Source organism: Rousettus aegyptiacus, unplaced genomic scaffold (assembly GCF_014176215.1).
Source record: "Rousettus aegyptiacus isolate mRouAeg1 unplaced genomic scaffold, mRouAeg1.p scaffold_m13_p_8, whole genome shotgun sequence".
NCBI classification, from domain to species: Eukaryota; Metazoa; Chordata; class Mammalia; order Chiroptera; family Pteropodidae; genus Rousettus; species Rousettus aegyptiacus.
The window spans coordinates 13,796,175-13,823,352 of NW_023416311.1; the positions used below are offsets into that span (position 1 = coordinate 13,796,175).

General features: G+C 41.3%; 1 protein-coding gene and 1 pseudogene across 2 annotated transcripts in view; one reads left to right on the forward strand and one right to left on the reverse strand.

Annotated features, from left to right (window-relative positions):
* Nucleotides 1-964: 964 nt before the first annotated feature.
* The window catches only part of LOC107521673 (CREB binding protein), a 120,483-nt gene continuing 94,269 nt past the window's right edge, over nt 965-27,178 (forward strand). The window contains exons 1-2 of one of the 2 annotated variants that reach the window (XM_036226118.1): nt 965-1,276; nt 24,017-24,726. In XM_036226118.1, the coding sequence (XP_036082011.1) occupies nt 1,192-1,276; nt 24,017-24,726 (795 nt within the window). In that variant the 5' untranslated portion in view covers nt 965-1,191. The remainder of the gene's footprint in view (nt 1,277-24,016; nt 24,727-27,178) is intronic. The other variant, XM_016166579.2, reaches the window with a different exon arrangement.
* On the reverse strand, nt 26,389-26,507 carry LOC118607574 (annotated as a pseudogene).

Below are 27,178 nucleotides of genomic sequence, written 5' to 3' on the forward strand. Positions count from 1 at the left end.
CGCCCCAGAGGGACGGACGGGCCCGACTGGTGCCGACTTTGCGCCTAGGGGTCCAGTCTCGGCCAGGCTGCCCGCCCCTAGTCCTTGCCGGGCCCCGCAGCCCAGTCACGGTCTGAACAAAAGTGGCTGCCGGGCCCGGCGCCCGGAATCCCGCAGGCCCGGCCGCCGCCGGGTAGCCTAACATACGGAGGCCGCGCCTTCGGCCCTGCTGCCCGAGCACACTCGGCTCTTTCCGCCGCGGCCGGCGCAGGTGGAGGGGGCGGGGCGGGGGCCGTGCGTGGTGACGCCGCGGGAGGGGGTGACGCACCGGCGTGCCCCGCCCCCACCCCCTCCCCGTTCAGGCTCTGGAAAGAGAAGAAAAAAAACTTTCTTTTTTTTTTAATTGAGGAATCAACAGCCGCCATCTTGTCGCGGACCCGACCGGGGCTTCGAGCGCGATCTACTCGGCCCCGCCGGTCCCGGGCCCCACAACCGCCCGCGCACCCAGCTCCGCCCGGCCGGTCCGCTCCGCCCGGCCCTCGGCGCCCGCTCCGGCGGCCCCGCTCGCCTCTCGGCTCGGCCTCCCGGAGCCGCGGCGGCGGCGGCGGCGGCGGCGGCGGCAGCGGCGGCGGCGGCGGCGGAACGGGGGGTGGGGGGGCCGCGGCGGCGGCGGCGGCGGCCCCGCTTCGCGCATTGTTTATCCTCACGGCGGCGGGCCGCGGGCGGGGAGCGGAGCCCGGAGCCCCCCGGTCGTCGGGCCGCGAGCGAATTAATTAAGTGGGGCGCGGGGGGGGGGGGGAGCGAGGCGGCGGCGGCACCATGTTCCCGGGGACTGCCTGAGCCGGCCGGCCGGGCACCGTCGCTGCCAGCCGGGCCCGTGGGGGCGGCCGGGGCGCCCCCGCCGCGGAGTGTCGCGCTCGGGAGGCGGGCAGGGGATGAGGGGGCCGCGGCTGGCGGCGGCGGCGGCGGCGGCGGCGGCGGCCGGGGGCGGGCGGTGAGCGCTGCGGGGCGCTGTTGCTGTGGCTGAGATTTGGCCGCCGCCTCCCCCACCCGGCCCAGCGCCCTCCCTCTCCCTCGGCGCTCGCTCGCGGCTCGCCGCTCGCGCTCGCTGCTCTCCCTTCGCAGCCGGCCGGGGCCGGCGCCGACCCCTGCCCCGGAGCCCTCGTCGGCCTCGTCTCCCGTGCTCGGGGCTGTTTTCGGGAGCAGGTGAAAATGGCCGAGAACTTGCTGGACGGACCGCCCAACCCCAAACGAGCCAAACTTAGCTCGCCCGGCTTCTCGGCGAATGACAGCACAGGTGAGGAGGGGACCGGGCGGGGATCCGGGGCCCTCGGGGGCCGCTGTCAAGCCCCCCTCCCGGAGGTGAGTGTCCCCGGGAGAGCCGAACTTGGCGGCGGGCGTGCGGAACCCCCCCTAAGGTGGAGGCCTGCGCAGCCCCTTCCCCGGGAGACCCGCCAGAGAGGGGAAGTTTGTGGGAAGATTGTCGTGGAGCCCGAGTGGGACCGCACATGCCCGGCTGCATTCAGGTTTCCCGGAGTTGATGAGCCCTCGCGTGTAAACTGAGTGGTACTTACAGGGAGAAAAGTAACGTGGAGCGTGTTTATTTTACGTGGTGATTCCTTAACGCCTCCCTCTGCCGCCGTGTGTCGACACACGCGTGGTTGTGTGGAGGGATGACAGCGGAGGGTAAGTTTGATGGCTAGAGAAGGAAATAGTGCAGCCGAAAGGGACCCCAAGTGTGTTCTGAACCGGTGACACGTTTATAACGCTGCGACCAGAAGACACTCAGCAGCAGCCAGCCTGTGAGTTACAACTTAGAAGTTTCTTGGAACGTGCTCTTTGGGAGCACATTAGTAGTATTTTGAAAACTCTTGTTTGCTCACCTAAGTCATTCCATTTTTCACGACCCACACATCGTTAGCAAGATGTCCTAAAAGTTGCTGTGATGTGTTTAATTTCACATGTATAACTTTAAAAGAAAGTTAAATAGATTAATTCAGGCTGCAATCGCTGTTTGAGCTTGTGTTGCTTTTACAGTGTAGATGTATAAAAAATTTATGTTAAGGAATGCAGGAATTACGATTTTTCAAAACCAGTTCTTTTAGCAGGATGCCGACTAAATCATCTTCTCATTGTTTAGCTTCCTTGAAAATTTTCTTAGGTAATCATATCAGTTGTCTATGAGAAGTGTTATAGTTTTTGATTTATTTAATAATTCTGTTCTTCTTGGTTGGTTCATGTTTAACATTGTAAACTAGTTGTATTTCCTCTTTTAGAACTCTCCTTTGCAGTAAAAAGTTGTCACCACTGGGAACCCTTCTGTCTCCCGCACAATTTGCATTTCTCCAGTCCAGTCTTGTAGTAGCAGCATCTGAAAATCAGTTTATAATGAATGAGTCCAAATTGAATTTTATTGCTGCAGCAGTGTCTTCAGATTTGCAGTAGACACAGCTGTTCAGCTTCTACAAATATTTCTGTGACTGTCCACTAGCATATTTGTACTAGTACTCTAAAGTTTATTTCTACTGTTGAAACAAAACTTGAATTTTGAATTTTGTGATTTTAATACAAGAATATTAGTTAACGTAGAAGTGAGAAACAATTTTCTAAAAATTCAGTCATGAGATTTTTTTAAAAATGAAATTTGTTAAACAGAGGAGTAAATAAGTCTTGTGGAATATAAAAGTTACTAATCTATTTTTTACTGATAAGGAGTTGAGTTTTATGTTAATTTTGTAAAATCAACTTAGTCTGAAGTGAGATGTGGAAACTGATTTAAATGTTCTTCATTAACATTGCAATGTTTGAGTAAAAAATCTTTAATCATATGAAACGTAGATCATACCAGGCATGTTTAGCTTTGAAGCTTGTCCTCAAACTGGTAACTTTTTGAATAGCTTTGCTATTGAATGAGTTTATTGAAGATTTTGTTTTATACAGAAGAATAAATTAGTAACATGAGACTTAACCAAAAGGCTCATCCTACTAAATATATCCAGTTGTTTCCAAGATAGAGCCCAGAGGTTGGCCTTTTGGGTGGTTTTGTTATTGGATGGTCAGATATTTACTTAATGTGCTGCTAATCACAACAGAGTTTATCTGATTTTTTATTCTTGCCCACTTCTTTCCCCTTTCCAGTTTTGATCTTTGAAAGGTATGGGAGGTTCCTTTACGCTCGTGTGATAAAATTTGAGGGAAGGCAACTCTGTATGAGAAGAGCTGAGGTGGTTAGGAAGAGTGAGAGGAGGCCTTGGTGGCCTGAGAAATAAGAGCTCCTTGGACTGCCAGGATGCAGTACTTTTCTATGGGGACTTGTCTATGGAGTCATTGGTGTCTTTTAGATGAGTCTGGAGGCTGGCTCTTGGCCTAGAGAACAGAACCTCTGACATTGGGGCGCTTACCAGCCAGAGTGCTGCCCAAAGGGTGTTTGCAGTCTAGCAGGGGGAGCATGGATGTGTAGCATCTCTGAGTGATAATTCCGTTGCCACCGATGATAGGCGGGAGAGTTCAGGATGGCTTCTGAGGAGAGCATGCAGAAGTGATGTGGAAAGGAAGAAGGAAAAACAGTCCTTTCGCCCCACCTAGACCTCAGTTCTGGAGTGGCACAGAATTTGATGGTGTCATGTTGTCATAGTAGTATTTTCTTCTTTTACATTGAAGGCTTAAACGCTTTCTCACAGCTATAATCTTCATTACTTTCATACTTTATGAGAAGCAGGACTTTGTATTACCAGTATATAGTTGTGTGTTTTGGAAACTTCTTTATTTAATATGTCCAAATTAAAATAGCGTATTGGTGTCTTTCGGCAGCAGGGATGTGTGATTTAACAGTGTAGGAGAAATATCCAGGCAAGCCGTAGACTTTTGTCAGCTTAATTGAGACTAAATTTACATACAACAAATAGACTATAAAAAATTTTTTTTAAGACTACCTTCTGAAAATCGAACATAGGTATATTTTACCTGTATAAGTGTCCCTAAGCAGTTGCGATTTTATTTTATAATGTAAATCCCTTTAAATGCAATAGAAAACCATGTTTAAAGAAAGCTTGTGGTAAATATGGTTATCAATCAAAATAGCTTTCACAACAAAATGATTTTTTTATGTATGTACAGTCTTTTCATATCAAGAGTGCTTTTCTCCCCATCACCTCAGTTTGGTTATCACAGCATCCCATGAGGTAGAAAGGGAAGATGACCATTCCTGCTGCTTCTTGGTGAGGAACCATACTTGAGAGACTATAGGGAGTCAAAACCATAACCAAACCTAGGTCATTAAAGTAAATAGATCTGTACAGTATATTCTTTTTTAAAATTGACATCCATCAACATGGAATTTGCTTGAATCATGGATCCAGGAGACTGCAGTACTTGGCAAGTTTCAATAGCATAACTCCAGAGAGTGAATTTAATACCTATGGGGAAAGTTTGTAACCAGTTATGGGGGGAGCAGGGGCGTGTTCCTGCCAGGAGTGCAGGGCAGGGACTCCCTCTTATGGTTCTGGCAACAGCAATGTGTGGCAATGTGTGGTCTCACCTTCATGGTTATTGCAGTAAATAACTGAGGACCAGTCAAATTATTTCATCTCTTAATTAAGTTCTGGTTAAATAGGAAATGTAAGTGTTTGTAGAGACTTCTAGGGTTAGGGCTTTCCATGACTTCCTTTGCTTTTACTTGTTAGAAAAACAGAGACTTTTAAATAACTGGGAGAGGGGTAAGAACACTGGCTCCATTTGAAGTTTGTCGGATGATGGTGGGTGAGTGAATATGAATCTTCCCAAGATGTCTTGGCAGTTGATCAAAAGATTGAGAATCACTCCTGTTCAGCATTCACATTTGATTCCGTAATTCTTAAGCATAATTGAAAATGAATTAGAAAGGAACTGAGGCTTAATTCTGTAGTCTGAAGTTGATGCTTAATTGTTAGCCAGAATTTTTACAACTTCTGACTGTGCCTTTGTAGTTGTGTGACAAAATACGTGATTACTTGGGGCTACGTAAGTGCCAACTTTATATTTTTATTTAGTGTGTTTGAAAACAAAATAGTTAAAAATAATTTTGCCAAAGTATGCCTTCCTTTATTAAGATAAAATATACCTTATTGTGTAAAGCAAGATTAGGAAAGCTTGTTCTAAGCCAGTTCAGTTCTTGGGGTAACATTAGTCAGGACACCACCTCTTTTTCTTATTCAAACCAGCACTACAAGTATATTCCAAGAAACTAGAGGGCATGCGAAGAGGTATTTTCTCAAAAAAAGATTTTGCATTCACATGACATTGGAATAGCCAAAGAACTTAACCGTAGGCCTTCCTAGAGCCGTTGTGTACTGATGGGCTGTAGGTCTTGGAGAGAGGGACTGTAGTTTGCACCATTCCTAAACCTTTTCTATGTAACACATGGGTGGGCAAACTTTCTGTTAAGGGCCAGAGGATGTATTTTCTGCTTTGAAGGCCATGTGGTCTCTGTCACAGCTACTCAACACTACTATTTTAGCGTTAAAGCAGCCCTAACAATACTACAGGAATGGGTGTGGCTGTGTGCCAGTAAAACTACTATTTGGCTCTCGGGCTGCAGTGTCCGGCCCTGATGTAAAGAGGGACTAATGCTCTGAGGATCCTTTGGGAACACTGGGCTGCCAGGGTCGCGCCAGTGTCAGCCATCTCTGAAGCCTTCAAAGATAAGCAGTCGAACATCAGCCACCACAGGTTTTCTGAGCATCTCCTGTTTGCTGGTCTGACTGCTGACTACAAGGCAAGGGGACCTGGGGTGTTAAATTCTTGAGCCCAGTGAGCTGCAGGGGGAGCTATGCAGTCTGGGGTCACTTCAAAGCTCATGGGAGCCCCTGTCTGTGTCTTTTTTGTTCCTCTGTTACAGTTTTGTGTAACTAATTTAAAATCAGATTGTTTAGCAAAAAACCCCATTTAACTTAATTAAGGTAATTGATTGTTTATTTCCTTTGCTTATCATTTTGCTTTTTGTTGATGCTAGTGGTTTATGTAGTATTTCCTTCTTAGTTCGTTCTTCATCTTATGTCCTCCGAGTCTGCACCTTTCAATGAATCTTGAAAGTGAACAGCTTCATGAGAGCTTGTGAGAATTTTTCACAACCACATTCCCTTGTGGGAGCAGTGCCGGACACATGCTAGGCTCTCTGGAAATAGTTGAGGGAATGGGTGAATGAATGTGCAGCATTTATCCTGCAAAGTTCTCATAACGTTTCTCGTACAGTTTTGCTTTTAAGCTGCTTGCCACAAATCTTAGGGTCTCTTTGTCCTAATCCCAAGTTCTGTTGAGGAATAGATGTGCACATGTGCATTTTCACCTGTGAATCAACCTGGTTGGCCATAGGAATGCTCAGGCCATGGCCTGTTTGGGGCTTTCACAGCCCCTTGCTGGTGGCAGCACAGACCGCGGTGTTATCTGGACAGCGTGGGGCATGAGAGCACTGGCTTTTGCAGCCAGGCCCAGTGGGTGTAGTTTCCCTTCCTCCCTTACTAGCAGTATGACCCTGGGCAAGTTACATCAGCTCTTTGAGCCTCTGTTTCCTCCTCTGTAAAACAGAGGTAATAACCATTCCTATCTGAAAGGATGGTTATGAAGGTTGATATGTGAAACATGCCAGTACTCTCCTTACTAGGGAAAATGGGTATGCCCTGTAGTCCATATTTACTGGCGAGCTCAGTTGATTGGACTAGAGACCAGTTTGTCAGTGGTCTGGAACAGACAATAGCCATGTACACATAGCCACACAGGCCCATGAGCAGGCAGATCTGTTGTAGTGTAGCCCACTCAGTGAGTATGTACCCAAGAGTTATATAATCAATACTATTGATTTTTGCCTCCGTTTTCAATTGTATTTTTTAATAGGAACACAATGGCCTTGAAATTCTAAAATTGCAGAAACTTAAGTGGTGTGGTGTGTTCTGAAAATTCTTATTAATTTCTAAGCATATTTCATAGACTTTAAATATCAAATGAATATGTAATTCTCTTTCTTTACTGGGTATTTTGTAGTTGGTCTGAGGTACATGTTAGGCAAAAAGATTCTTCGGATTGATGCCTTTGAGTAGCTTACAATGTATTGACAAGGTAAGATTTAGAGGCAGAAGTTGAGAAAATAATATAGTGCAATCGAATGCTAAAATGGCATGAGTCAGAAAGGGTGACCCAAAGCGGCTTTATTTATACACCTGATGTTTACTGAATGCCCCTGTGTGGAAGTCCAGGGCTCGGTGTCTGAATGGAGGGTAGCACCTGAGCCAGACCTCGGGAATGGATGAGGGGCCTTGACTAAGGGCAGCAAACACCAGGAGTAGCCTGGTGGACTCTCTGTGCACCTGGAGTCTGGTGCCTCTTGGGCCTTTTCCTGCTGAGTCAAAGTGAGGAGTCAGGTACTTAGGGAGCTGCTAGTTTTTTGTGCCTTTTTGTTGGAAAAGACACTCTGACTACTCACAGCAGTTTTGTTTCTGAGAGTGTGATCCACCCATGGCTCTAAGCTTTGTCCTCTCTAGTTGTCCCATCCAGTCTCTCATAAGCTCTCAAACTCCCGACCATGATGCCCTATGTGCCTGGTGTTGCTCACCCCACTTTAAGACCTTTTCCTTCCAGTACCTCCCTCAGAATTCCTCTCACAGCTGATGGCTCCTTGGGTATGGAGTGCCTGTCCACCGCCCCTGCATTAACTGGGGTAAGGGATGCCACACTTTCCCAATTCAGTCTTAGGGTTAACTTTTAGGAACATGCTCACATTGGAGCCCTCTGCCAGTGCCTGTTTCTGGAGGCTATGGAGGCTGTGATACCCTGACAGAAAGGCTGGGATAGAGCCATGCACAGGGTTCCTATGGGAGCAGAACAGAGCTTTGAGTGGAAGTGACTCACTCATGTTTGGGGGCAAGCTCTTTGGATGTGGAAGTAAGCAATAGTGGTTCCCTCCCCACAAGTTCTTAAACAATATCGAGAATGACTATTGCTGTCTTTGAAAAATGGCCTTCAGAGTATTTTCTGGTTCTAAATTTGGGAGGCAAGGTTATTTTTGAGCTCTATGTCTAAAAGTCGCATTCTTTCTTTTTAAACCTTACCCTTAGAAAGACTTGCATATTATCCCGTGTGACATTTTCCCCTGTGTTTCATCTTCATTAGTCAAAAGAATGTTAGTTGAACCATCACTAAATAGTATCTAATGATGAAAAAATATCATTCGATTAAATCTGATTTAACTATTTCTAGGTATTCCATCTGCTTCTGTTTGAAAAGCTCTTAATTTTCCAGTTTTTTTAATATACCTGTGCCTTACTGTATACAGTAAGTACTAATAGTTGTAGCTGGGGTTGTGCAAATTGAATTGAAAAGCAGATTCTTTTTATAATTCTAAAGCTTTCCGTTGCACTGCCCACCATATATATATATATTTTTTTCTTAACAAAACCGTACCACCTATACATGTTAACTTTGTAGTTAGAACAACCAGTGAAATAGCAAGAAAATAAGCTACAATTCTTTATAATATCCTGTAGAGAGAGGCTTGTCCAATATTAAATAAAGTAGATTTGGATATTTGATTACAAACTGAATGATAATACTCAGGAACTGCAGAAATCTATCAAATAAGAGTTCGCTTTTATGATTATGGAGTATAAGGGCTTGACCCAGTTCCTTTGGATTAGAATATTTTGAGTATTTGTCACCTGATTAAAAGTAGAACCCTCTAACCATGACTCAGAGTTGAAGGAAATGTCAGAGCTTTTTATATGGTATGTGGGCATCGTGGTAGTAAGGAGGAGGGAGCGCCGGCCTTGCTCAGAGTGGACGTTAAATCTTGGCTCCCAGCTCATCAGCTGCGTGACTTGGGCCAGTAACTTTACATTTGAGGTTTGGTGGGGTGGCAGAAGGGTCCTCTCATCTCTAAAATGAATCTTTTCCCTTTAGAATTTCCCTTTGATTAGCTTTGTATAGTGGAGCTACTATGGTTCCTGGCATATAGCAGGTTGTAGCAGCTATTATTATTGTTTAATTGTGTGGAAAAATACAGTTGTCACCTACCTCTCAGGCTGGTGAAAGTTAGGATGATGTAGGCCAGGGGTCTAACCCAGAACCAGATCCATGGAAGTTTCTTGCTAAGTAGATGGGAAGATACCTCCCCTGCCTGTTTTGCTTTCAGCACCAGGGCTACTACTGTAGTCTCAGTACCAGTTTGCAGAAGAATGAATTAAAGCCGAGATTCAGGAATCCAACAAAACTGGTCATAGCTTGACACCCTTTACTCAGTCTGTGTTTGTAGTTAAAAGTTGTTTTTTATTGGAGAATCGAAGTTTAAATAGAACTGTTTTTCTAATATTTCAGAACAAGGACTTGATTTAGGTTAGGACAGGAAAAAAAGGAAAAACAAATATGGTGAAATTACAAAAATAGTCTTTCTTTTTCAGGAAATAGGGGAGAAAATGGCCTTGGGATCACTATGCAGTTTATTCAGGGTGATTGGTTGAAAGAAATAATCAGTGAAATTTAATTTTCTTTTTGATTCAGTCACCACTAGTCTTGAAGGAATTTATCTCCTTGCTGTATTGTGGGAATTTTCTCTTCTTGAAAATAACAGAAAGACAAAATATTGATAGATTTTTCTGTGTCATTTTGGTTGTGCCTCTGCTGCTACTGTAGTTGTTTTTTGTATGATGAGCACAGATTGCCCAGAGTTGAGCTTCCCTTAAAAAAAAAAAAATCTGAGGAAATCACTAAAATTATCGAGAGATAATGTAGTATTTTAACTCACACTGGTGATTTTCTCGATCTTTGAAAGTTTAAGGAAAAACTGATTCCTTCTCAACGATAAGAGAGTAAGTAGTTTGGACATTTTCTTTGTTTGAAATGGTGGTGTTCTCATGATGATCTGTAAGTACTGTCTAGCAGAACTTTCCTTGATGATGGACATATTCTTTATCTTCACTGTCCAGTACTGGAACCATTAGCCACTTGTGACTGTTGAGCACTTGAGCTGTTACTAATGTAACTCAGGAACTAAATTTTAAATTTTATTTAATTTTTATTAATATAAATGTAAATAGCCACATGTGTCACAGCCCCTAACTACATTTACTTATTTGTCTAGGGTTTTCTTTATGATCTAAAGACAAAGTTCTTCTAAAGGGACTATCTTTGAGAGATAGAAGGTACTTTCAAAAATATTTATTGCTTTAAATTTAGGATTAGTCACCCATTTAGAAAATACTACACTGTGATGTCAGTCCTGGATATCTAGTGGGGACAGAGCAGGTTCACTGTCTGCCCTCATGGGAGGCAGCTTTAGTAAGGTGTGACCTAGTACCTTGGAGGGGAGGTTTATGCATGATTAGGGTACAGCAGGAGTCCCCAGTCTCCAGGCCACAGACCAGTATCAGTTAGTGGCCTGTTAGGAACCTGGCCACACAGCAGACAGGCAAGTGAGCAAAGCTTCATCTGTATTTGCAACCATTCCCCAGCACTATCATCACCGCCTCAGCTCCACTTGGATCATCAGGCTCCTAGATTCTCATAGGAGCACCAGTCCCTGGTGCTAAAAAGGTTAGGGACTTCTGGGGTACAGGACAGATTCTGTTCTGAGGGGTGTTAGAAGGCCTCTTGGGGGAAGCGGCATTGCACTGAGACCTTAGGGTGAACAGGAGATTGTGGGGGGATAATATTCTAGGCATAGGGAAAAGCATAAATATCACGTGTGAAGGTCTGGGGGTATAAACTCTCAAGTGTGTAACAGTTTTTGCAAAACACAGTTTCGTTTTTGGTTTACATTCAATGGGCTACCATTTAGAAGTAGTATGGTCTTGCTTCTCAGGGGTGGAGACTGCTAGTGTGGTCCTGCTCTGGGGACTCAGGTGGGCCTGGGCTCCAATCTCAATTCTACCACTTAATTCTTTTATTCAACAAATATTTAAATGTCTTATATAATTCAAATTAAGCATATTGCTTATGTATTGGATAGTGCTAGGCTGTGGCAATAACAGTGGTGGCTCTGTCCCCTTGGAACTAACAGCGTAGTGGTGTAGGTAAGCAGTCCAGCAGCCCTACCAAAGCCTGTCTGATTGCATACTGAGATCAGAGTTGTGACTGAAAGGAACCAGATGTTTCAGGTGGGGTGGTCAGAGAAACTTCTTTAAAGGAAGGACACTGGAGCTCTTGCAGGGTGAACTATGAGGGGGAGTCATACCGGGCATCTGAAAGCCAGGTAAGATTGTGGAGAGCCTCCAGTGTCAGACTAGGGAATCCAGGTCATTTTTTAGGGCTTTTCCAAGGTATATTTTTCCATCCATGTTCCTGTCTGCAAGGAGAGTTGACAGTCAACTACCTTCTCTCCTCCCAAATCCCATTTATGGGAGGAAAAAGGCCTCATGAAAAGCAGTTTAAAAATCAGAAATGGTGTTCTTCAGATGTGAGGAAACTTTTGAACAAACAGAAGAATTTTCTTTAAAAAGCTTAAAAAAAAAATCTTTTGAATAGTAACATATTCATAGGGCTTGAAATTCCAAAAAGTACAAAAGAATATTAGTAAAAAACTTCCCTCTCCTGTTTCTGGAGTCACCTAGTTCTATTTTCCACAGGCAACCAGGGTGTATCATTCTAGAGATATTCTTTGCATATGAATAAGCGCATGCTTTCTCTTCTTACTCTTCTAAGGTGCATGCTATACATTTTGTTTCACTATGAATGCATTTTGGACTGTTAGAAATATTAATATTTGAAGAGCAGTCTTCATTCTAAAACTCCTTTCTGGGGTTGTTCCATAGAGTAGTGGATATCACATCTGCTTTACACGCAGAAGGTCCTGGGTTTGTGCCCCAGTGGAGCCAAGGTCCATACCCCGGGTGCTCCTGGCCCCGGGTGCACGCCGTGAGCGCATGTGAGGAGACGCCTCACCTTCAGACATCTATTTCTTAAGGGAAGACAGCACCATCCGTAGGTCAGGGGTGGAAATGGAAGGTGGGGGGATAAAAAAAAAAAAAAGAAGAAAATTGCCTAAAAATATATACATGCATATATATAAATAAATAAAAGTCTTTTTTTTTGTAAATGGTAAAATATTTTGGTGCTATAATTAAATAACAAAATGATTTTAGTGTTTTCACTATACCGTATAAATAAGAAGAATTGAGGTTTTCAAAATTTAATTTCATGTCATCTTGAACAATATTAGAGGTTTTGTTATTGTCATATTAGACATCATGCAACCAGTTCACACCAAAATTCTGTTTATAGTTTCCCAGTTTCTGGAAAAGATTCTTAGAAACCGTGGTTTTTATTACCCACCTTATTAGTTGATTTACAGATATCTGTAACTTAATTTCCACATCAAGCAGATAATGTAAAAATCAGCCTCTTTGGTAGGACTTCTAAGAATGTTCATATTAACTTCAGACCTTTTCATTAATTTAGTTAATTTAGATTGCAAAACACTAAGGTGACTCAGAAGTCCTTCAGAAAAGGAGTATCTGAGTCCTCCGTCATTGTAGATTTGGGGAAGGGAGAGTAATTATGGGTACTTCAGAAAAGATAAGTTTGAGAATCATTACATAAAAAGGATGGAGAACAAAAATGATAATTAGATCTTTTTAAGGGTAAAACAGTATATACTAATTCATGTACAGATTTCCAAAAGGAAATCTCTAGAAATTTTTTAGCTTGGGGTTGGGGATGGCTTGGGAAGGCTCTCTGCTTTTCACTTTATGTTCTTCTGAATGCTTAAAACAAAACAAAACATAATTTTTGTCATGTAAAACTAGTTAAAAAGTAAACCAAACCCAAAGCAAAACACCCTCTGTATTTGTGGTTAGAAGAATCTGTTAAATGATGAGAAATAGAATTTTGGGTAGTTCCTGTTGCAAAACCTTTAGACCTTTAGCAAGAATGATTTGACCAAAGTGTAAATTAACTTAGAAGTGCTATCCAGAGATTTGAAAATGTGATTATGTTTTAGTGTGATGTCCAGTCATCACTTCCTTTGTCACAAGCTCCAGTTTTAACAGAATCCTTTTATTAGAGGTTTCTTCATTGATGTGCTGGAAGCTACAAGACCTGACAGCCAACCAGTGTTTCTTTGAGTATTTTGAAATAACATCAGCTTTACTGCCGTGAGCAACATTTATCTTACTACTACATTGGGTACAAAATGTTGTAAGTAGATTGTCACATTACTATAGAAAAAATAGTACTTTTGAAAATCCTTCTTTACATTTTGTTTTCCTACCTATTAAGTTCATTTGAATACTAAAAATGTTTTAAACTAACATGGAGTTCATTTCAGATTTTATTCTTAAACTGTAAACAGTCCATTTGGAACTGGGAAAGCCTGGAAGCATTCCAGGAGTTACTACCTGGGCTAAAGCTAATGACCTGGGCCAAACACTACAGGGGCTGTCTTTAAAAAAAAATCAGTTTCTTTAATTACTTAAGACAGGTAGTTCACTGACATGGTTCAAAAATCAGAGGAGGACATATATTTGTAGAGTGAGAGCCTCCCTCCCTCCACCTCAGATGTGAGTAGATTGTGCTCTTCTCCAGGGTTTATCTCTTTTAAGAAGACAAGGCTATTCTTAGCGTCCTTACCTCCTTCCTGTCTTTTTCTTTACCCAAGGTAGGGTACTATACACATTGTGAAAAACCTGTACATAGCAACACATGGAGGGCTTCCCTCATTATCTCTTTCTATACAAAGTTGCTAGTGTTCCTTTGTATGAGATGGACCATAATTGATTTAAGCTGTTCCCTACTGATGGACATTTAGGTTATTTCCAGTCTTGTCCTCTTATAAACAGTGCTTCAGTGAATAGCTCTGTGCAGTTATATGTATATCTGTAGAACAGATTCCTAAAATTGGAATTAATGGTTAAAAGGATTATGCATATGTAATTTTGATCATCAAATTGTTCTCCAAGAGTTTGTATTCTTAAAGCTTTAAAAGCAGCACACTTAGACCCAGTATAGACATCACTAGGTATTTTGTGCATATTTATTAATATAGTCTTGTTGATGATAAATTATTCTTCATCTTGAGATTTTCCATCATTTTGTGCCTCTCAGTTGCTTTTGATTAATCTGTAATTTTAGGGTGTGCTTAATTTTTCCTTTAAGACTATTTTTTTTTGAGCTATTTCAGGTTCACAGCAAAATTGAGGGGAAGGTGCAATAATTTCCTATATGCCCCCCACTTATGCACAGCTTCCCCCCTTATCAGCATCCCCACAGAGTAGTACATCTGTTACAACTGATGAACCTACATTGACATAATAATCACTCGAGCTTATAGTTTACATTAGGGTTCACTCTTGGTGGTGTACATTCTGTGTGTTTGGACAGATGTATAATGACGTATATCCACATATTCCTTATAGTATCATACAGAATATTTTCACTGCCCTAAAAGTTCCCTATGCTCTACCTATTCATCCCCACACTCCCCAACTCTTGACAGTCGCTGATCTTTTTTACTGTCTCCATAGTTTTGTCTTTTTCAGAAGGAAAAGTTGGAATCATATAGTACACAGTCGTTTCAGATTGGCTTCTTTCACTTAATGCATTTAGGGTTCCTCCTATGTCTTTTCATGGCTTGATAGCTTGTTTCTTTTTAGTGCCAAATAATATTCTATTGTTTAGATGTTGGTGTACTTTTTGGACTTAAATTATTTCCTGTCGTGAGCTCTCATATAGTCCACACATTTCTGTATATTGTACACTTGGACTTCTAAGTCTTTTCCCTTCTCCTGACTTGGTATTGCGACCAGCAAGCTATTACTCCCAGCATTTGGGCCAGCAGGCCTGGTCTCTGGGCATCACATTGCTTGTACTTATACTGTGGCCAGGTAGCCTGAGGTGGGGGTTGCTTCTGCAGAAGTTGGATCCTAGCTCGGCTCCCACTTTCCTCTTACTCCAGGACCTGTAATTAGGTTGCAGGGTGGATAGGCTGCTGATTACAGTACCTCACCCAGGTCCTGGCACCCCTCTTAACCGTGGTGGTGGAGAATAGTGAACCCCTTTCTGCTCTCTCTGCTCCAGACCATCTGGTTGCCGTTTAGGGGCTGCTGGGTGATTTATGGTCAGTCTGGTGGTGGCTTGCTGCTGAGACATCACCTTTTGTTCCACTTTTATCCCATGAAGGCTTTTCTCTACCCTTTAGGGTTGAGGGAGGCAGCACACAGACACATTTAAGAAACTAAAAATTGTCCTCACTGTCTGGGAATGGCCCTTTCCTGGAACTTCTAGGTGCATCAAATGGAGATAAGAGGCTGGCTACGATTCCAGAATTCTGATGATTTTAGGGTTCAGTGTGACAAAGAACTTTCAGTCAGGATTGTCTTGGGTTCTATAATTGGAAGGAAAGTAAATAGCAAACATTTAGTGAAGCAAGATTTCTTGATACCTGATGCAGAGTAACCATGAAGTGGATTTGGGAACGAAAAAATAAAATGCTCAAATTTTAAGAGTAATTATCATGCAAACTAGGTTTTACCTTTCCTAAATAGACTTATTCTTAATAAATTACAGATTCTTCTCACCTCACAATGGGGTTATGGAAAATATCATAAGTTGAAATGCATTTAAATATACCTGACCTAACCGAACATCATAGCTTAGCCTAGCCATCTTAAAGTCGAAAAATTGTTATTTGAAACATTGTGAGTTGGGGACTGTCTGTATACAAAATGCATTTTTATAAAGCAGGTATTTCTCCTGTGACTTACATCATAACTTCTAAGGTATTGTAGTTTTATTTCAGTTAGTTCCATCTAATACAGTAGCTTTGTTTCCTTCCCCTCACTTCAGACAGTATAGTTCATGGTGTTTAAATATTTAAAGGTACTTACTAGGCAGGTTTCCATCTAAAGAGTCCCCATGGATGCATCCTTTTGTAACATGAATATTCATCTCATAAATTGCTATAAATTTGGGTTTAACAAATTGAATAGTCTTATAACCCTCAACACAACACTTATATTTATACTAGAGGATAGAACTTGGGTTTTATTATTTTTCTGTCATAATGTTCTGCTTTGTATGGTGAACAATTATTTAAATAGACATTGACAGCAATCTTCCCCAAGAAGTCCATTCCTCATTTAGAGCATTCTAGTGGGGTCCTTTCCTACTTAATCAAATTCACATATCTACAGAAGGAATCCTGCTGTCTTGCAGCTTTTTTTCTCGAAACTCAGTATAGCAAAACTCAGCTTGTTGTGCCTGTTTGGCTTGCTGTCTTCCTCCTCTGCTTGTTTGAAATGTTCTGTTATTCTCTTTTGTCAGTGTACTTTTCTCTCTAAAATTCTTCTCTGAGTTTGTCTCTTACCTGAAGCTTTTCCTGCTTCTGTTTACTTCCTTATTCCACTTGGCTGTAAAATCTGACATGTATGCATTATCAGTTTCAGTTTATGACTTGGTGTCCGTGGCCTGCCTTCCTCAGTGAGATTATAATCCTGGCTTGTGGTGGTGGTAAACAGACATTTACTCAAGGCTCAAATAAGCCCAGTCAGCCACGTATGAAGGGGACTTATTCCTGCTGTAGAAAGGCCTGGGAGGGGAGGTGGTTGCCCAGCCCAACCCCACTTTGGGTCTTGAGTAGATAGTGATTACAAGGAGCGAGAGTTTTTGCTCACATAAGATTACTGTTCAGAATGAAGTAAAAACTCATTATTCTGTACTAATTAGGGGGTGATATATTTGCATTAAAAAAGCTTAAATCACAGATTTTAGAAATAATTTGCTTTAATTATTTCCTAATAGTCATTGTAAAAAGAAGTAAAGGTTAAAATGTCTTTAGGGAACTTGCACAAATGCCTAGATAAAAATTGTTTGTAATGGCATAAATGCTAATAAAACGGCCTTTTTTCCCCTTTCCACCAGCATTATCATCATCATCATCATTTGTATTTTAGTGCTCTGTTGTTGGAGAATTCTTTCTTTATTTTCACAGTCCCCAAGAATTTTCAAATCATTTATTCTATAATAGTTATAGATTACTTAGGCCTTTACCATAGAGAAATGAGTACTGTATAGACATTGTATAGTTTAATTCTTTAATCAGTGATCTTAGAGGTAGGTACTAATTTCACTTCCAGAGCTGAGGACGCACACATAGGGAGGTAGTCGTAGTAAGTGACAGAGACAGAGCTGAATCAAGACCTATCTGGGTACTTTTCTCACTACCCCAGACTATGCTTCTTATATTGTCAGTGTCTAACTGGTGCTGTATTAATAAATGCACTGAGGAGGTCCAAATTGGTCTCCAGCATCTGAGAATAATAACCTTGTGAAAAGTGTCTACCATTTCGTGGATTGCTTATCTGTAGATGTAAGCTTTTGCAGGATGCATTGCCCTTGTTATATCAATTTTTTACATCCAGTTTTGACTTAGGGATTGATTCTTTTTGTAAATTTTTCCGAGGTGCTTGGCTTTTGAAAGACTTGAACATTTGAGTAGTCAGATTAGAGTACAAGCAATGCCAAGGAAAATCTAAAGAAAACAGAACCATTTTTTCCCCCCAGGTAATAAGGGCAGCAGAGAGAATAAGAGATGATGCATGGGGTAGAGAAGATAATCCATGGGCGGGGCATTTCATACTTGGAAGTAGACAAACATGAACACACAACCATCTAAACTCTTTAACATGGTTTGTTTGTCATACTACTGTTTATTATTCTACCTCATGCCTTTTAATCTTTGTATCAACCATAGGATAGAGAGGGTCATTGGTGCTGAAGTGTAGCTGTAGAGTGAAATAGATCTGACTGGTCCCCTAGAAGATAAAGAGTTGTAAAAAAAAAAAAAAAAAAAAAAAAAAGAAGAGAACAGTGTTAACATTTCAAGATAATTCATTGTTGAAATTTGTTATCTTTGTTTCTGTTTAAGTGGTGTTAAATGTTAATAATACTTTATGTCTTTGGCTAGACTAGTAACTTGTTAAACTGATAGTGTGTATCCTCTGTAAATCTGGCACTCTTCTATGTAACTGGTTCATTCAGCATGCTGTTTGTTGAGAGCCTAATATATACTAAGCATTTTATGCTAGGCAGTAGGTAGACAGGATCCCTACTTTCATGGTGAACAGGGTCATGAGTTAATTGTAGGAAGTTGATAGTATTCTAAGACCAGTAGAAGGTGTGATTAAACTGATTTGTACACACTTTGACAGAAATATCAGTTCTGCCAATACAGAGAATTTGGGGCTCCAAATAAAAGAAAAAATATAAGATATTATGACAGAAGAGACTTTAGAAAACCTGAGAAAAGATGTCTTTTGTAGGTGATTTGTTTAGCTGACACATTTGCAACTTTTTTCAAATAAAACTGTTTTCAAACTGATTGATTCAGCCACTTACCTGGTATTCGGTTTTGTAAAATGAAAATCGTTTTTTCATAGTACCTGAGTATAGTTCATTCTTTTTTTAAGGCAAAATACTGATTTCTGATCATGATGAATAAGAATGGATTTAGACCAGGTTTGGAATACCATTTCTTTCAGTGGTCGGAAGTGACGGTCACCTGGAATGAAGTTTTTGGATGCAACCTATAAGCGATGCACCCTTTGTGATTATATTTAATGAAAACCTTCTGTTCTTCAAAGCTGGCTGGATTTTGTTGTGACTTTCTCCTTTCTCTGCCACTGCTGTGGACACCCCAGCCTTATATGAGCGCTATAGTGACTAGGAAGCTTATAGCTTCTTTTCTCTCAGACCAGCTTGATGAAAGGGGCCAACTTCATGTTGGCAGCAGGGAATCCCCCAGACAGAAAATTTCTGTCTCTAGCTGCAGAAGTGTGACAGGCTATGTTTGCTGTTTGCTGTGTGACGGTTTCCTGCTAAGGGTAAACCCCCAGGAAGCAGGGTGTCCATGAATCCCATTCAGCCTCAGCTTTGCTCTTTCCTGGCCCCCCTGGTGATTTGGCAGACAGAGGGAATTTGCCTGGGATTGGAAGTGGTAGTGCTCAATCTTGAATTGTAGGAATTTCCCATGATTCAGATTGCTATTGCACAACCTGGGTGTTGGGACACTTTGGTGTGTAGAAAGCATAACTGTGTTATGTTGCAACATCCTGGCTTTACTTCTTCATTCTCTTTTGTCAATTTTTTGAACTAGAGGATAGGGAAAAGTGGTGACAGTAATGGTAAGAAGTGATGGTATGGATGTGCCTTCTACAAATCCTACACAACCTGTCTTGTTTTTCTAAAATGCTACACCTTGTATATGTAGTTATGTATACATGTTCATATGTGCTTAGACTAGTAGTTAAGCACCAGATAAATAGAATTAGTTAACCTTCCCTTCACCTGAACAGTTGTGAGATGCATTTGGATTGAAACAGGATGAGACAAAGGAATCAAGGTGGACAAAAATGTGACAGACCAGAAAAAAACCAAAAACATGAGCCCAAATTGTAATGCCCTACAACTGTAAAAGTTGCATATGTATTTGGACTAGAACTAGAAGAAACCACAAAAAAAAAAAAAAAAAAAAAACTGGTAAATTTGAGAGTGGCAGGATGGTGGGTGAATTTTTAAAGATAAAGTTTTTGTGCAAGGTAGAATAAGCTAACCAGTATCTGTGGCATAAAGTGCTCCATCGAGCTTTCATCATGTAACCCTGGGATGCTGTTGTCCCTGTTTTACACATGAGGGAATTAAGACTCAGAGATTAAGCAGTTTGCCTAGGGACGTCTAAGTAATTGATTCAGCCAGGATATGAACTCACGTGTCCCAATTACAAGTGTTCTTTTTCCAATTCCTACACTGGACTAAGGACCCTGACACTGCCTTGTTTAACATTTTTTGGGGGTTCACCTGCTGTTGTCCTGTCCTGGCCACCCTCTCCTAGGAATAGTATTCAGGATGCTTGGAAGAGCCAGTCAGGAGAACTTCCGGCACCAACTCTTTATCCCCCTCCTGGCAAATAGGAAGGAAATCCAAGCTCTGTCATAAATGGCTCCCACATTCTTCTAATTTAGATGAAGTTTCATTTTCATGTTTGTAGATTAAAAAGCATTGCATTAGAAAAAGCATATTGATTTTTTTTTTTTTTTTTAAGAGTGCTTAGTAAAAACGTGTGTACATGTGGATAAAACCTGCAAGGCTTGTTTTGTTTTTACTTATTTCATGTGCCTTTTATATCTGGAGACTTTCATGAATCTCCAGATTGAGGACAACATAGTAACATAAAAGCTGTGAAATAGAACCTGCAAAACCATGTTGGGATGCAGAAGCTGGGTAATCAACAGCAGCAAGGCCTAGTCAGTGGTTCTCTCTCAGCTGTCTACTGTATCTAGGAGTCAGCGCCCATTGTCTTTTTGTCTTTTCATATTTATGTGTCCCGTAATTATGAGGAAGCAACTCCAAATTGAGGGACATTCTATAAAACAACTGGCCTGTACTTTTCAAAAATGTCAGAGTTATGAAAAAGTCTGAGGAACTTTTTCTAGTTGAAAGGAGAAGGCAAAGGTCTAATAACTAAGTAAGTGTGCTGGGATTAGAATTGAATCTTAGATCAGGGAAGTAAATGTGATAAAGGGCATTATTGGGACAACTGGCCAAATCCGAGTAAGGACAATCAATACATTAGGTATTGTATCAGTGTTAAATTTCCTGAATTTGATAAATTTACTGTGCTTGTATAAAAAGGGTGTCCTTAGGAGACGCATACCGAAGTACTTGGGAGGAAGGGATCATACTTCTGCAGCTTAGTCTCATAGATTACACAAAAATGTGCACATGTGTGTATAAAATATCTAATTCGTATAGTCAGATGAGAAATACCTATGTGTTAGAGGTGGTTTACCAGGCATATTATTCACTCTGGAGGGTGAAAAGAGGGACTAGTCCTGCCACGGTAGCCTAAAGAATGTCATAGTCGTCATAGTTGCTGCGTCTAATCCCAAGTGAGGGCTGGGAGGGGGGCAGGGTTTCCATTGAGAGAGCACATCTAGAAGAAAGATTGCTGATGCATGTGACAGCTTACGATGTTATGGCTGGAAGGTAGGGTACATCAGGGGGTGCCAGGGGAAAGACGGGCTACGAAGTGGGCAGGGGCCACATCCTGATGACCTCAGATGCCGTAAGAAGGAGTTCAAACTGCATTCATAGACGTGATGGAGGTATCAAGATGCCTTCAGCTACAAGCTACAGTAAACTCAAGCCTGAGTGGCTTAAATGTAGGAAGTGAATTTTCTCATGTAACAAAAAGTCTGAAGCTAGGAAGGTTTCAGGGTTAAATTATGCATCTCAGAGATGTTCGCATTGTTTGCTGCAGCCATTGTTAGTTTGTGAGTGGCGTCTTCTCTCTCTCGGTTGTATAGGGTTGCCGGAGTTCCGTGATGAAATCTAGTGAAGAATAGGGAGATCTCTTTATGAGCATCCTTTAACTATTAGGAAGGAAAAACTTTTCCAGAATTGTCTTGGCCAACTTGCCTTCAGTTCCCTTAGCTTGGATTGTGTCAACTGCAAGGAAGATGATTGTGCTGTTTGGCTTTTCCAATCACTCTCTTTCCTGTAGCCGGGAAGGTGTTGCCCTTCCTGAGAGGAACCTGTGATGCAGCCAGCCAAGGGGGGCTTGTTGGGTAAGCAGCCATTAGAATCTGTAGCCATGAAGAAAAAGCTTGTTTTCTAAAAATGGGTGGTGGGAGGGGGAGTGGCTATGTTTAATTTAAAAAAGAAAAGAAAAGAAAGAAAGCTACATGTACTCATTTCCCCCACCACTTTACCAGGACAATTCTTTATTTTTAGCATATTACTTTCTAGCCACTGCTCACATATACATACTTTAGTTCTAATCTTACTCTAGGTGCTATTTTGCATTACATTTTCCATTGGCATGTTTTTACACAACATGTAAACATTTCCTCCATTCCTACAGGCTTCATAATCTCATAGGTGTGTAGTGTTTTGTAGTATTTTACAGCAATTTATTATACTTTGTTATGGGAGAATAATAATAATGGCTAATACTTACTGAACACTTACTACCCACTGTTTAAGTGCTTTGCATCATAACAGTCCTATGTGGTGGCTTTTGTCACCCCCAGTTTCCAGATAAGAAAACTGAGGCATAGAAAGTCTAAGTAACTTACCCAAGGTCACTCAGCTAATTAGTGAGGAGCTAGCAGCAGAGCTGGCGTTCAAACCGGCAGTGTGGGTCTAGAGCCTGTAACCATCAGGCTAAACTGCTTCTGCGTAGTTTGTCCCCTTTATTTTATTTTTTTTATTTTTCAATTACATTTGATAGTATTATTTTATATTAGTTTCAGTTGTTCAGCGTAGCAGTTGCACATATAATATATGAAGTGATCCTTCTGATTAGTGTCCACCTGGCACTATTACATAGTTACTACAATATTATCAACTATTCCCTATGCTGTACTTTACATCCCTGTGACTGTTTTGTAACTATCAATTTGTACTTCTTAATCCCTTGATCTTTTCCACCGAGCCCACCAACACCCCTCCCATCTGGCAACCATCAAAATATTTTCTATTATCTATGAGCCTCTTTCTGTTTGCTTATTTTGTTCTTTAGATTCCACATATAAGTGAGAGATCATATGGTATTCGTCTTTTCTCGTCTTGACTTATTTCACTTAATTAAATACCTTCTAGGTCCATCCATGTTGTTGCAAATGGTAAGATTTCATTTTTTGGTGGGGTGGGAGTAATATTCCTTTGTATATATGTACTTCATCTTTATCCATTTGTCTATCGATAAGCAGTTAGGTTACTTTCATGTCTTGGCTATTGTAAATAATGTGGCAGTGAATATAGAGGTGCATATGTCTTTTCGAATTAGTGTTTTGGATTTCTTTGGATAAATACTCAGAAATGGAATTGCTAGGTCATAAGGTAGTTCTGCTTTTAATTTTTCGAAGAACCTCCATACTGTTTTCCATAGTGGTTGTGCCAGTTTGCAATCCTGCCAACAGTGCACAAGGGTTCCCTTTTCTCCACATCCTTTTACCATCACTTGTTTGTTAATTTATTGATGATAGCCATTCTGATAGGTGTTAGATGATATCTCATCACGGTTTTAATTCGCATTTCTCTGATGATTAGTGATATTGAGCATCTTTTCATATGTTTATTGTTGTTTGCTGGTTTTTTGATGTTACAGATAATACTACATGAATCTATTTCTTCATACCTTGTTCTTTGTACATACCTGCATAGCCAGGTTGTTGTGGGTTGAAGAATGCATGGTCACTGCTGGACTTGACATATATAGACTTCATGTTAGAGACTTGTCACTTTGAGAGGGGCCAGAAAAAAAGGAGTTGTTAATTTGCATGTTTGGTTTTACCAGGAAGGATGATCTATTTAGTTTACTGTTTAATATTCCTTTATGATACTTAGCTGCTTTTGTTCTTTGTGCATTTATATTTGGGAGCCAAGGTGCTTCTCATATTTTTATGTGATTGACATTAACCCCCTTCATATGATACAAGTATTATTTAAACTCTTATTTTTGTTAAGCTATTTTAAATTTGTATGTATCTTTATTATTATTTTCTGAAGATTCAACATTTTAAGAAATGTCATTTTCTGTTAGGGCTAGTTTATATGTGTGTGTGTATGTGTATATAATTTACCTTTTAAATATGTAATCACTTAAGGTTAGGCTTTAATTTCTCCAGATTGCTGTTTATCTAGCCTGATGCCCAATTGCGTTTTATATAATACATTCTTAAAAGCATTTTAACATTATAATTCAGTGTTTTTGAATTTCCTATTGTTTTTCCTTAATTTGTATATCTGTGTTTTCCCCCATATCACAATTTAATTGTTGTTTTAAAATATATCAAAATCTAATAGATATGGCTCTTTTCTTGTTTGTTTAACTTTTCCTTCAGAATTTGAAAAATATTCTTGTGTTTTATTTTCCCAAATGAACTTTCAAATCATTTTTACATTAGCCTTAGGACATACTAGTGTTCTGTGTTACATTCTGCTTTAGGTTTAAGATCATAGGAATATTGGAGAGCTTTTATGGTTGCTTAGTTTCTCATTTCCATTTCTGTTTAATTTTTAGATTTTGGATCATTGTTTGACTTGGAAAATGATCTTCCTGATGAGCTGATCCCCAATGGAGAATTAGGCCTTTTAAACAGTGGGAACCTTGTTCCAGATGCTGCTTCCAAACATAAACAACTGTCAGAGCTTCTGCGTGGAGGCAGTGGCTCTAGTATCAACCCAGGAATAGGAAATGTGAGTGCCAGCAGCCCAGTGCAGCAAGGCCTTGGTGGCCAGGCTCAAGGGCAGCCGAACAATGCGAATATGGCCAGCCTGGGCGCCATGGGCAAGAGCCCTCTGAACCAAGGAGATTCTTCAGCCTCCAGCCTGCCCAAACAGGCAGCCAGCACCTCTGGGCCCACTCCCCCTGCTTCCCAACCACTGAATCCGCAAGCACAAAAGCAAGTGGGGCTGGTGACCAGCAGCCCTGCCACGTCGCAGACTGGACCTGGGATCTGCATGAATGCTAACTTTAACCAGACCCACCCAGGCCTCCTTAATAGTAACTCGGGCCATAGTTTAATGAACCAGGCCCAGCAGGGGCAGGCGCAAGTCATGAATGGATCTCTGGGGGCTGCTGGCAGAGGAAGGGGAGCTGGGATGCCGTACCCTGCTCCAGCCATGCAGGGGACCACGAGCAGCGTGCTGGCCGAGACGTTAACACAGGTTTCACCGCAAATTCCCAGTCACGCAGGACTGAACACGGCACAGGCGGGAGGCATGACCAAGGTAAGTGAGTGTCAGCTTTTTGAATACTTCTACTAACTGGGGACTTCTCCCTCTAAGTAACTTGGTATAATGGGACAGTGTAATAAAATGGGACGGCGAAGCACCCTCCTGTCCTCCCTTCAGGGTTTCCTCTTGCCCTTCCCACTTGGAAGAGACAGATTTGGTATCTGGAGCCCTTCTTCCAGGTTAAAGATCTCTGCCCCATGTCTTTAAAATGGGAATTCTAAAAGAAACCAAAAGTAGGATAGGGTACATGTCACGCAGTTGAAAGCTTAGGGAGAGTGTTTGGATTGATTGCTAGCTTTCAGCTTCTGAAGAAAATGTGTGGAAATGGGACCACACGGTTGAAAGAGGCAACTTCTGCTGGGAATCAGCTTACTGTATCAGTGACTTTGGTAAAGCCTACTTTACCTAGCTGGCTGAGTTCTTACTATGTTATACCCTTTCTTTTTTACAACCATCCAGTAAAGTTTTTGTTGTCACAGTCTCCAATTTACTAACAAAGAAGTTGTGTTTCAGGCTGGTCACGTACCTGCCACTGTAAACAGGAAAGAGGTACCAGAGCCTGGAGACAGCAGGGGCCTTTGGTTCCCAGAGGAAAACTTGGAACAGTGGTTCTCAAAGTGGCGTCCCCGGACCCATAGCACCAGTACCACAGAGGAGCTAGGTACAAGGATAGGGCTCCTGACTCAGAAACTGGGAATAAGCCCAGCATTCCAGGTTTTAGGAAGCCTCAAAGTAGTTTTGAGACCTGGGCAAGATTGAGAGCTCTGCTCTAGGGAAAGGCCTGGGCTGGGGTTTGCAGCTACCAGCTTTGCAACTGATGCGGAGATTTGGAACTGAACTTTGAGAACTTGGAAGGCAAATGCCCAGATAGGTATGAGACAGCTACAAAAGGTAAGAGCTGACAAGGGAAGAAGAGTACTCACCGATTCCCACTGAAGGAACAAATGCTAGCGGAAGCTCTGAGAAAAAGGCTTTTCCAAACTACAACCACCAGCCAGTGTACCTACTTCACACAATATTTGGTACAGCAAATTCTAGAGCAGACAAATGGTTTGGGCTATTCTTTTGATTTGATTAGTCCCAAATAAGGAAAAGGGAGAAAGAAATAAGAGTAGAACACAATTTCCCCACAAGGTCGATTACAAGGATTAGGTGACAGATATGAAGTTCTGTGACTGTCATAGGTAAGGAACTTCTTTTAACTTCAGAAATAAAAGGAGTAATTCCCAACCTCAAAATTGCATTTATCTCTTTTGAAACATTAGCAAAGGGGAATGTGAACTTAAATTTTAGTTGTCCCTGGCATTTGAAGAGGGGTCTGTGTGTACACATGCCTTTTAGAGTAGTTGAGAAAGGATTTGTGATTGGTTTAGGATATCTGGATAGATTGATGTTTGTTCCTAATTCACTTATTCCACTCCATGATACCCACTTATAAAAAAAAATTTCATTTTGGAGAATTTGAATTATATACAAAGGTAGATGTAGCATGATGCAAGAATTCTTAGTCTTTTGGTCTTGGGACTCGTAGATAATATTAAAAGATTATTGGAGGCCCTAAGGAGATTTTTTTCTTTTTAGGAGAGGCAACCCTTAGTTGACCTCACAGATTGCAAGGTCTTTGTCAATTACAATCCCTTACTTTTTTACTTTTTACACATACAGCACTTTGTCTTCCTAGGTGGTCTCCCATCCAAGTACTAACCAGGCCCAACCCTGCTTAGCTTCCGAGATCAAACAGGATCGGCCTTGTTCAGGGTAGCATGGCTGTAGACAATTTTTTTTAATGTATATTATATCTACCAATATTTGCCACACTATATACTAAAACAGACTTTTAAAATGCAAGAACACATTCCATTAGCCATTAAGCAGAGTGACATCACATGTCACAGAACCTCTGGAAAGAATCTCTGTTCTTATGCGAGAATGAGGGTAAAAAAGACAAAGAATGTCTTAGTATTTTATAAAAGTAGTTTTGCGCCCTTACCATACTTGGCGAGCCATTGATAATATGTAACTCTAAAAGTTAGACTTGGCATACCTAAAAATAGTGTCATTCTCACATGTAAATTCTCACATGCAAATACTTGAACAATTTCTACACATCATGAGATGCCCACTAAAGATTCAGATTTCCAGTAGTCTCCTATGTTATAATTTGTTTTTTTTTCAGACTATTTTTCAAAATCCAAATAACCCATATTTTAGTCAATTGATAGGGCTCTTAAGAATCTGTTTATCTTTAAGATTCTTAAAACGTATTTGTTGAAGAATCTGGTTGTTTTGCTTGTTTTTTGTTCTGGGGAGTCTCCTACTGTCTGGGCTTTGCCGATTTCATCTGTCACTTCATGTTCCACTGTCCACCCGAGCTTTCATTGTCTGGGATTCTTTCTTTTGTACAAATTGACCTTTTTTCAAACAACACTTTGTAAGTGTTCACTAT